The sequence below is a fragment of the Anomaloglossus baeobatrachus genome, chromosome 1 (assembly GCF_048569485.1).
Source record: "Anomaloglossus baeobatrachus isolate aAnoBae1 chromosome 1, aAnoBae1.hap1, whole genome shotgun sequence".
NCBI classification, from domain to species: Eukaryota; Metazoa; Chordata; class Amphibia; order Anura; family Aromobatidae; genus Anomaloglossus; species Anomaloglossus baeobatrachus.
Genome location: NC_134353.1, coordinates 889,808,690 through 889,821,245, shown reverse-complemented (window position 1 = coordinate 889,821,245; position 12,556 = coordinate 889,808,690). Strand labels below are relative to the sequence as shown.

Here is a 12,556-nt window from a genome sequence, read left to right as displayed (position 1 = left end):
ATAAGCTTCTTATACTATGAATGTCTTTTGTTCCTATAGCAACCACTCACAGCTACTACTAATAACCTGCAGTTCCAGGCTCCATTTACTTTAATGAAGGCATGTTTTTTGGGACGGTGCGGATATACTTTTTGTTTTACTTTTTCCCTCTTATGTAGATAGGATCAAAATTGATTGGTAAATTGGAATGCGCGGGGTTAACATTTCGCCTCACAAGAAAGCCTTTGACGCTCTCGGGGTCCAGACGTGTGAGTGTGCAAAATTTTGTGGCTGTAGCTGCGACGGTGCAGATGCCAATCCCGGACATACACACACATTCACACATTCAGCTTTATATATTAAACTAGCTGTAGTACCCGGGCGTTGCCCGGGATAGTAACTACCTCTCTTCGAGTTTCTGTCGGTCTCAGTGTGTCTGTGTCTGTCTGTATCAGTTTTTCTGTCTGTCTCTGTATCAGTCTCTCTGTCTGTCTCTCTCTATCTCTGTGTCTCTCTCTTTCTCTGTATCTATCTGTGTCTGTCTGTCTGTCTCGTTCCCTGTCTGTCTCCTTCCTGGGCTGTCTCTTTCCCCTTCTGTCTCTTTCCAGGTCTGTCTATTTGCTCGTCTGTCTCTTTCCAGGTCTGTCTCTTTCCAGGTCTGTCTCTTTCCAGGTCTGTCTCTTTCCAGGTCTGTCTCTTTCCCCGTCTGTCTCTTTCCAGAGCTGTCTCTTTCCAGAGCTGTCTCTTTGCCCGGCTGTCTCTTTGCCCGGCTGTCTCTTTGCCCGGCTGTCTCTTTGCCCGGTTGTCTCTTTCCAGGGCTGTCTCTTTCCAGGGCTGTCTCTTTCCAGGGCTGTCTCTTTGCCCGTCTGTCTCTTTCCAGGGCTGTCTCTTTCCAGGTCTGTCCCTTCCAGGTCTGTCTCTTTCCAGGTCTGTCTCTTTCCAGGTCTGTCTCTTTCCAGGTCTGTCTCTTTGCCCATCTGTCTTTTTCCCCATCTGTGTCTGTCTGTCTGTCTTTTTTTCTGTCTTTCTCTATCCGTCTCCCCATCTTATTACCTCACACATCGACTTTTTTTACTAACAGTTTATTTTGTTCCTATAGCAACCACTGACAGTTGCTATTAATAGCCCATATCTCCCAGCTCCATTCAGATTAATAGAGGCAGGATTTTGGAGACTAACTTTAAAGTGCGGGGTTAAATCTTCCCGTCCAAACATAGTCTATGACATTCCCTGAGTCACATGAGGCGTCTGTGCAAAATTTCGTGATTGTAAATACGACGGTGCGGATTCCTTTAGCGGACATACACACACATACACACACATACACTCATCTTTATATATTAGATATATATAATATATATATATATATATATATATATATATATATATATATATATGTGTGTGTGGTGTGTGTGTGTGTGTGTGTGTGTGTATATATATATATATATATATATATATATATATATATATATATATATATATACAGTTAGGTCCAGAAATATTTGGACAGTGACACAATTTTCGCGAGTTGGGCTCTGCATGCCACCACATTGGATTTGAAATGAAACCTCTACAACAGAATTCAAGTGCAGATTGTAACGTTTAATTTGAAGGTTTGAACAAAAATATCTGATAGAAATTGTAGGAATTGTACACATTTCTTTACAAACACTCCACATTTTAGGAGGTCAAAAGTGATTGGACAAATAAACCAAACCCAAAAAAAATTTTTAGTTTCAATATTTTGTTGCGAATCCTTTGGAGGTAATCACTGCCTTAAGTCTGGAACCCATGGACATCACCAAACGCTGGGTTTCCTCCTTCTTAATGCTTTGCCAGGCCTTTACAGCCGCAGCCTTCAGGTCTTGCTTGTTTGTGGGTCTTTCCGTCTTAAGTCTGGATTTGAGCAAGTGAAATGCATGCTCAATTGGGTTAAGATCTGGTGATTGACTTGGCCATTGCAGAATGTTCCACTTTTTTGCACTCATGAACTCCTGGGTAGCTTTGGCTGTATGCTTGGGGTCATTGTCCATCTGTACTATGAAGCGCCGTCCGATCAACTTTGCAGCATTTGGCTGAATCTGGGCTGAAAGTATATCCCGGTACACTTCAGAATTCATCCGGCTACTCTTGTCTGCTGTTATGTCATCAATAAACACAAGTGACCCAGTGCCATTGAAAGCCATGCATGCCCATGCCATCACGTTGCCTCCACCATGTTTTACAGAGGATGTGGTGTGCCTTGGATCATGTGCCGTTCCCTTTCTTCTCCAAACTTTTTTCTTCCCATCATTCTGGTACAGGTTAATCTTGGTCTCATCTGTCCATAGAATACTTTTCCAGAACTGAGCTGGCTTCATGAGGTGTTTTTCAGCAAATTTAACTCTGGCCTGTCTATTTTTGGAATTGATGAATGGTTTGCATCTAGATGTGAACCCTTTGTATTTACTTTCATGGAGTCTTCTCTTTACTGTTGACTTAGAGACAGATACACCTACTTCACTGAGAGTGTTCTGGACTTCAGTTGATGTTGTGAACGGGTTCTTCTTCACCAAAGAAAGTATGCGGCGATCATCCACCACTGTTGTCATCCGTGGACGCCCAGGCCTTTTTGAGTTCCCAAGCTCACCAGTCCATTCCTTTTTTCTCAGAATGTACCCGACTGTTGATTTTGCTACTCCAAGCATGTCTGCTATCTCTCTGATGGATTTTTTCTTTTTTTTCAGCCTCAGGATGTTCTGCTTCACCTCAATTGAGAGTTCCTTAGACCGCATGTTGTCTGGTCACAGCAACAGCTTCCAAATGCAAAACCACACACCTGTAATCATCCCCAGACCTTTTAACTACTTCATTGATTACAGGTTAACGAGGGAGACGCCTTCAGAGTTAATTGCAGCCCTTAGAGTCCCTTGTCCAATTACTTTTGGTCCCTTGAAAAAGAGGAGGCTATGCATTACAGAGCTATGATTCCTAAACCCTTTCTCCGATTTGGATGTGAAAACTCTCATATTGCAGCTGGGAGTGTGCACTTTCAGCCCATATCATATATATAATTGTATTTCTGAACATGTTTTTATAAACAGCTAAAATAACAAAACTTGTGTCACTGTCCAAATATTTCTGGACCTAACTGTGTATACTAGCTGTACTACCCGGCTTCGCCCGGGTTAATAACTGTTGTTAACAAAATAGAATGTATTAACATTCCCGGGGTAGAATGTATAAATAGAATGTATTAACGCCTGGGATAGTAACTGTCTCTCTGTTTCTCTCCCATTCTCTGTCTCTCTCCCCCTCTGTATATATCTCTCTGTCTCTCTCTCTCTCTCTCTCTCTTTCGCTTTGTCTGTCTGTCTCTTTCCCTGTCTGTCTCTGACTGTCTCTGTCTCTTTGTCCGTCTGTCTCAATCTCTTTCCCTGTCTGTCTGTCTATCTATCTCTATCCCTGTCTGTCTATCTATCTCTGTCACTTTCCCTGTCTGTCTCTTTCCCTCTCTTTCCCTGTCTGTCTCTTTCCCTCTCTTTCCCTGTCTGTCTCTTTCCCTGTCAGTCTATCTCTTTGTCCGTGTCTGTCTCTTTGTGTCTGTCTCTTACCCTGTCTATATCTGTTTCTTACCCTGTCTGTGTCTGCCTCTTTCACTGTCTGTGTCTGTCTCTTTCCCTGGCTGCATTGTGACACACAACATTCCATATAAGGGCGTGGCTGCGCATTCTTCTGAAGTTCTGGCTGCGCTGTGGCTCCCAGCTCCATTTGCTTTAATGGAGGCAGGTTTTTTGGCGAATAACTGTAAAGCACGGGGTTAAAATTTCCCCTCAAAACATAGCCTATGATGCTCTCGGGGTCCAGACGTGTGAGTGTGCAAAATTTTGTGGCTGTAGCTGGGATGGTGCAGATGCCAATCCCGGACATACACACATACATATATACATACACACACACACACATACATACACACATTCAGCTTTATATATTAGATATGTATTCTTTACTGCATTTTCCCCATTCCCATTACGCACCACTCCCTGGTGGCTCTATATCTAATTTGTAATTAGATATGAAAATAATTACTGACACATATAAATCCACCTAAAGATATATATTTTTAATATTAATATCAATGAATAATAAATAGGTTCACACAGATTAATAGAGATAGAAAGCCCTCATTTAAGGAAATAAAATTAAAATTGAGTAAATATAAATGTTGAAGATGCTTTAAAAATGAAACAATATAAGAAAAAGTCAAACTTGTAATTTCCAGCAAAAGTATATAAAAAACTGTAATAAACACATGCTATAGAGCGCATAATAAGCAATAAGTGAAAAGTTGCAGTTGCAATGCGCATTCCAAATGTATATTGCATGATACATACACATAGATATATATATATATATATATATATATATATATCTATCTATGTATGTATGTGTGTGTATGTACGTATGTATGTATTCCTGGGGGTATGAATACTTTTTAAAGGCACTGTTGTTTTAATAAGAAAGACACTAGAGTAGATGCATTTTTCAGGGAATGGATTGGATGCTGCTCCCATTATACAAATGTATTTTGTAGTTTTGAATGATATCATTTACTTTGCTATATAATATACAGAAAAATGGGAAAAACATCCAGGCACGATTAAATGTTGAAAATGCAATTCCACCATTGTTTTATTGGCTTTGTTTTTACAGCATTCATTATGCAGTAAAAATGACCTGATTTTTTTTTTTAATATATTCCAGTGTTGAAAAAAAGTTCAGAACTTTGGAATAAAAATAAGTTGGTTGTTTTGTCATATTCTGAAACCTGAAAACAATTTTATTTTTCCATTAGTGGAGCTGTATGGGGCTCGTTTTTTTGTGTTCTGAGCTTACATATGTATTGATGCTATTTTAGCTTGTATATAACTTTATGATTATTTTTTTTATTGCATTTATTTGTGGGTAGGATAGCAACCGAAAAAAGTCATTCTTGTGTTTTTGTTATTTTGGGAGGCTTTTAAAGGGAACCTGTCACCAGTTTTTCAGCCAGAGACACCATCACGTGTTTCTGAACACAGTGATTCTAGAGCAATGCCCCCTTGACTGGAGACTGCCCTTCCCGTGGTTGTTTCTTCCCGGTGAAATACCTGGTTAGTTACCTGCCAGCGTTGAGAAACATGTGATGGTGTCTCCGCAGGCTTTCTTGTTTTGAATATTTCCCAGGGGGCCTTGTTCTAGAATCACTGTGTTGAGAAACACGTGATGGTGCCTCCGCGGTGTTGGATGTTGATCTCCCTAAGGTTAACCATCCTTGCTTATGTAGTCTTCTACTAGGCAATGCTCCCACTAGCCAGTTTCCTACTCCACACTGATGAGGGGCAAATACCCCGAAACAGCTGTCTGTGGATGGATACCATGTTTGGCATAGGTGGTCTCCTTGACTGGAGACTGCCCTTCCCGTGGTTGTTCCTACCCGGTGAAAGACCTGGCTAGTTTCCTGCCAGCGTTAAGAAACATGTGATGCTGTCTCCGCAGGCTTTCTTGTTTTGAAGATTCCCTTTAAGTGTCTGCCCACTTCTTAGGAAATTTGTATTTTTTATGATTAATTTTAATCCAAGAGATTAGTAAACCGGAAACCTGAATATTTAAGGAAGTAATAGTGAGGTTTTGTCTTTCTTAGGATAATATCTATGTGTGCAGAATTATTATGCAACTAAATGAAACATAGCTTGTTATATATAACACAAGCAATCAGAGAATCGCAGGTTATATAGTCCCCTAAATGAACCACTAATAACAGTGAAAAGTAAAAAAAGTTTTAAAATATATGAAAAAGATTTTCAAAAACATACGTTCAAATCATGGTGTTTAACATGGACAAATGAAAATCCTACATCTGAGTAAAAGAAACATAAAAAAGTTTATATAGTATGAGAGGAATAGAACTAGGGGATAGCACCTGGGAAAGGACTTGGGCATAATAGACCCTAGATTAAAGCATTGAATTTAGATTAAGAGAGGACATTATTCCCCTATACTCTGCCTTGGTCAGACCCCATGTGGAGTACTGTGTATGTACCGCCCTGAGAGGGGTCCGGCCGCTTGCTCGGGCCGAGCCGCTCGAGGTCCGGGCTCGGGTTCTCGGTGGCACGAGCGCCTCCGGACCGAGGGTCACGTCGCTCTTGTTAAGGGGAGGCTGTGTGGGGTTTGGTGGTCGTGTGACGGGTCGTGACGCCACCCACGAGTCGTGGTGACGGGGGATGCACCACCGCTGAGGCTGGAGTGATGGCGAGCTGTTGTGGCCGCAGCTGAGATGTTAGCCCCTCCGTGGGTAGGGGCGGTCTGTCCCGGGGCCCCCGGTGGGGGACTGGAAGGTGGGTGATGTCGTTAGGGTGCAGGGCGCCGTGCCGAGGTGTAGCGTCGTATACTCACGATTGATTCACACTCAGTCACTGGTAAACCAAACTTCGGTAGTGGTCGGTCCCCGTGGCCGGCTGCTGATGTCCTCTGTGGGGTTGATGGTGGCCCCTTTTCCCGTGCACCTCTAGATGTTTGTGTTTTGACCCCCCTGCCTAAGCAGTGGTGGCCCGCTCCCCGGCGTTGAGCTGCCGGAGGAGCCCTCAGTTGCCCGCAGGCGCTGGCCCGTCGGGTGTTTGGCCCTTGGCGGTGGCGCTCACCCAGTCTCGGTGGGCTTTTGCCTTCTTTCGGGACTTTGGGTGTGGATGAACCCGTGAGGTCCGGCCAGCAATCAGTCAATTTGCCTATACTCAGTGGCTTCTAAGCTAGGACGGGGTCTGAGTACCCTCCTGTTGGTGCTCCGGTACACGGTTGACTCCCCGGTTCGGGACCGGCGGGCACCAACCCAGGCCCGGTCCGTACGGTTCTGCCGGTTGCTGTACCGGTATTCCTGCAGACGGCCACCACCATCTGCCTGCCTGACGTTCTCTAAGGGGCCCAGGCTCCTACCCGGGTCCCTGACAGCTGCTCCACTCACTGTCAATTCCAAAAACTACTCTTCTCTTTGAACTTCCTGCCCCAGGACAGTAGTCTCCTCGGTGGGCGTGCCTTTCCGCCTGACTCCGCCCACCTGGTGTGCTCTACTAGCCCTGAGGGAGGCATCAGGTCTCCCTTCCGGGTGACATGTGTGTGACCTCACAGGGGATGGGGGTGTGTGTGTATGTGGTAGATGTTATTACCTGTGACCCCTGGGGTCCAGGGCATCACATGTACAGTTCTGGGTGCCCCAATTCAAAAAATACATTGATATATTGGAGCAAGTCCAGAGAAGAGCAACCAAGATGGTATAAGGTCTGCAAACCATGTTATAGGAAAACCGACTAAAAGAACTAACAATGTTTAGTTGTTATGCAATGTTTGGCTTTGCTTACAGCAAGATGGAATTGCAGCTGTATATTGCTCAGGCCAAAAGACTACTACTACTCCAGCAGGATACAGCTAAACCCCCACTAGGTGGAGGCAACACAGGTGCAGGTGGAGCCATTCACACTCACTTCAAAATATGGAGGAGGTGATGGCTGGATGGTAAAACTGCACACTGGTGGCTTGCATAGAGCACTGTTCACACTAGCAGACGCACAGTCACAAACCCGCATCCTATTAGGTGACGCCCATACTATTAGATCAGGCGGGCTGCCAAGCCGTACCCCCACTGCGCGCTACGTAGGGACAGAAACTCTGATAGCAAGGCCTAACAAAAAGGGGCCTGGCTGTATCCTGTACAAAAAAGTTTTTGAGGTTTTTTGTTAGCGTTATGGCCATAAGACGTAAGCCTACAACCCTCGTCACGGGAACCTCATGCTTGTAGGTCCCTACACTATATATAATATAAAAAAGCAAAAAAGAAAATATCATTACTTACAGCAAGATGGAATTGCAGCTGTATATTGCTATTGCTTTTTTATATTTAATGTTTGGCTTTGCCGGCGCAGTGTTGTCAGGCTCCTTTCACACTGCAGAGCTTGACAAGCAACCTGAGGCTTCTGTATTGTTCAGCCTGAGCCGGGCATCGGCTGGTTCAGGTTCACTGGTCTGCAGCTCTGCAGGAGTCAATTCCTGCAGACTGGTGAGCAGGACCTAAGAGTTCAGGTTGCTGTTTGTCATATGCAGCTGTCTCTTCCCTATTTATGGCATGGCTTCCTTCCTTTTTGTGCCAATGATATCTTCAGCTTTAGCTCCAGTCGTTCCCGGTCTTGGTGATCTTCCTGTTCATGGTGATCCGTGCTGCGCTTCTGAGTGGTGTGAACTTTCCCCTGTTGTGTGTTACTTCCCCAACTATTTCCGTTGTTTCCCAGTACACATACTGCCTCTCCTTTGTGTTTGAGTAATGTGTGTGCGAGTTTCCCTTCTCCCTTGTCTGTGTCATTTTGTGGGTTTTTTCTTTGTGTTTTCTGGCCCGCCATGAGGATGTAAGAGAGGTGGAATAAGATCAGGGGTCAGACATGAGTTAGGGTCACACAGGGGGCTCAGACCTGATTACCATCATATCTACCTCCAACATAAGGGACAGCGTAGGAACTCTGATCTGAGGGCCAGCTTAGGGGCCACTATTCCATCATTACATACCCTGTTACACCCCGTGACATTAGATTGCAAAAGTGGGGCTGAGAGGAGACTTAATAGCTGTCTACAAACATCTGAAAGAAAGTCACAGTGCAGATTGAACTACTCTATTCTCATTACTCCAAGGAAGTACAAAAGAAAATGGGATGAAACTAAAAGGAGATTCAGATTAGGCATTAGGAATAACTTTCTGACAGTGAGGGCAGTCAGAGAGTGGAACAGGCGACCACAGGAGGTGGTGAGCTCTCCATCAATGGAAATCTTCAAGCAGAAGCTGGATAAACATATAGCTTTAGGAAATCCTGCACTCACAGGGACCCGATGGCCCTTGTGGTCCCTTCCAACTCTACTATTCTATGAAAATAATTTTAGATCTTGATAGTTTTGACTTTTATAGTTGTGCCAATAATATTTTTTTAATGTATTCTTTAAATGGAAATTGGGGGATGATGTAAACTTTTAGTTTTTACTTTATTTTTTAGTACTCTTAGGTGACTAGAACCTGTGATATTTCCATCATTTAAATGATATTCTGTAATACCATGATATTGCAGTGTTTAGTTAAATTTCAGTTCTCCTATGAAGAGTGGCCTTATACGAGGACTAACACGGTAGCCATGGAAGACCCCTGGATGCCAGCAAATGTGTTTTGGTGGTTCGATAGGTGCACGCACAAGCAAATTAGTCATTTTGAAAACGTTATCAGAGTGTGGGACATATTGAAAATCCAAGACAGTGGACTAATGGCCGGAGAAAAAGTCTCAACTTTGGACTTCCAAAGATGTGGCAAGAGCCTCAAAACCATGTTGATGACTTCTCTCCGTAATTTATTTTCCCCTAATTATTAAATCTTGTACAACTATTGCTCTCTTGTTTAGATGATGGAAATAAATAGTGTGTGCTATCGCGTTATCAAGAATTACCCTGATATTTGACTTCAAAACTAGGGATGATGGAATACCTCAAATATCCGGCTTCGCGAATATACGACGAATAGGTCGCCGCTATGCGAATATTGGATGTGCAATGTAAGTCTATGGGAAGCCCGAATAGTTCCGAATAGTTGTTATTTGGGTTTCCCATAGACTTACATTGTGCATCAAATATTCACGAATAGTAGAATAGCGGCGACCTATTCGGCAAATATTCGCGAAGCCGAATATTTGAGGTATTCGATCATCCCTATTTAAAAACTTTTAACCAAATTTTTCTCATTTGTGAATAAATTTGACTTATAACATATTTTTTAACTTCATATGTGGAATCCGCACCATTCATTTGGGTAAAATAAGCAAAAATACTTGAGTTATTCTTTTTAATGCAGACCAGTGTTTGAAAACACATTTTGTATAACATCTTATACCATAACTGTCTAATTTCTCAGACGTTCACTGATTGATACTTGATCCCTAAAGCGGGCAACAAAACCAAGTACAGAACCATTCTGGTCCAAACTGAATTTTTTTTACTGTAATAATTAGAGTATGCTACTGATGCCACATATAGATGTTCTGATGCCACATATAGATGTTCCAGATGCCACATATAGATGTTCCAGATGCCACATATAGATGTTCTGATGCCACATATAGATGTTCCAGATGCCACATATAGATGTTCCAGATGCCACATATAGATGTTCCTGATGCCACATATAGATGTTCCAGATGCCACATATAGATGTTCTGATGCCACATATAGATGTTCCAGATGCCACATATAGATGTTCTGATGCCACATATAGATGTTCCAGATGCCACATATAGATGTTCCAGATGCCACATATAGATGTTCCAGATGCCACATATAGATGTTCCAGATGCCACATATAGATGTTCCTGATGCCACATATAGATGTTCCTGATGCCACTTATAGATGTTCCTGATGCCACATATAGATGTTTCTGATGCCACATATATATATGTTCCAGATGCCACATATAGATGTTCCAGATGCCACATATAGATGTTCCAGATGCCACATATAGATGTTCCAGATGCCACATATAGATGTTCCAGATGCCACATATAGATGTTCCAGATGCCACATATAGATGTTTCTGATGCCACATATAGATGTTCCTGATGTCACATATAGATGTTTCTGATGCCACTTATAGATGTTTCTGATGTCACATATAGATGTTTCTGATGCCACATATAGATGTTCCTGATGTCACATATAGATGTTCCAGATGCCACATATAGATGTTTCTGATGTCACATATAGATGTTTCTGATGCCACATATAGATGTTCCAGATGCCACATATAGATGTTCCAGATGCCACATATAGATGTTCCTGATTCCAGATGTAGATGTTTCTGATGCCACATATAGATGTTTCTGATGCCACATATAGATGTTTCTGATGTCACATATAGATGTTTCTGATGCCACATATAGATGTTTCTGATGCCACATATAGATGTTTCTGATTCCAGATATAGATGTTTCTGATTCCAGATATAGATGTTTCTGATGCCACATATAGATGTTTCTGATGCCACATATAGATGTTTCTGATGCCACATATAGATGTTTCTGATGCCACATATAGATGTTTCTGATGCCACTTATAGATGTTTCTGATGTCACATATAGATGTTTCTGATGCCACATATAGATGTTTCTGATGCCACATATAGATGTTTCTGATGCCACATATAGATGTTTCTGATGCCACTTATAGATGTTTCTGATGTCACATATAGATGTTTCTGATGCCACATATAGATGTTTCTGATGCCACATATAGATGTTTCTGATGCCACATATAGATGTTTCTGATGCCACTTATAGATGTTTCTGATGCCACATATAGATGTTTCTGATGCCACATATAGATGTTTCTGATGCCACATATAGATGTTTCTGATGCCACATATAGATGTTTCTGATGCCACATATAGATGTTTCTGATGCCACATATAGATGTTTCTGATGTCACATATAGATGTTCCTGATGTCACATATAGATGTTTCTGATGCCACATATAGATGTTTCTGATGCCACATATAGATGTTTCTGATGCCACTTATAGATGTTTCTGATGTCACATATAGATGTTTCTGATGCCACATATAGATGTTTCTGATGCCACATATAGATGTTTCTGATGCCACATATAGATGTTTCTGATGCCACTTATAGATGTTTCTGATGTCACATATAGATGTTTCTGATGCCACATATAGATGTTTCTGATGCCACATATAGATGTTTCTGATGCCACATATAGATGTTTCTGATGCCACTTATAGATGTTTCTGATGCCACATATAGATGTTTCTGATGCCACTTATAGATGTTTCCGATGGAATCATTTGCCCTTTACATTTGCCTTTTTCTTTTCTTTTAGTGAAAAAAATGTATATCCCCTACATCAGAATACAAGACCTATACGTCAGCTCATGTAATGACAGGCTATATATCAGCTCCAGTTCAATCACATCATTTAATCAATACATAATATTATGAAGAGCCCGACCGCCAATAAATCAAATTACCCTTTAATTCCTTAATGTGTTTTTTTTTTCTTAAGCGCAAAACATTTTTACACTTTATGTAATATATGTAATAACCAAACAAAGTAAATATTATATCAAAAAACTTTTATTATTAATGATATAATTTGTTTTCTCTTTTTTACAGTGTTGCTTACTCTGTGCATGTCTCTGAGGATTATCCAGGTAAGCAATTGTTTTTCTACCTTCAGTAATTCATTATGTTGGTTTCCAGAATATCAACTCATAGCTCCTGCGCTATTGGCTGCCCGGTGTCCGTCCTGATCACCGGAGATTAAGTGCAGGAAGTTACATAGGGGTTTTCAGAGGGCAAATGACAACTTCTAGGCCACCGTAGCCAAGACTCCTGATATATGAGTCCGTGTTCATGGAACTGGTAACGGTATAAATGCAGGCTGATCTTCATGTTATAAAGCAGAAGGACCAAATTATATAATATGATGAAGAATGGTCTAGTAAAAATTCAGTATAAGGTGTAATTTATGTA

At 41.7% G+C, this 12,556-nt stretch overlaps 1 protein-coding gene across 1 annotated transcript in view; it reads left to right on the top strand.

Annotated features, from left to right (window-relative positions):
• The window catches only part of PARP8 (poly(ADP-ribose) polymerase family member 8), a 411,775-nt gene that overhangs the window by 170,738 nt on the left and 228,481 nt on the right, over positions 1-12,556 (top strand). The window contains exon 3 of the mRNA XM_075326712.1: positions 12,197-12,234. Within this exon, the coding sequence (XP_075182827.1) occupies positions 12,197-12,234 (38 nt within the window). The remainder of the gene's footprint in view (positions 1-12,196; positions 12,235-12,556) is intronic.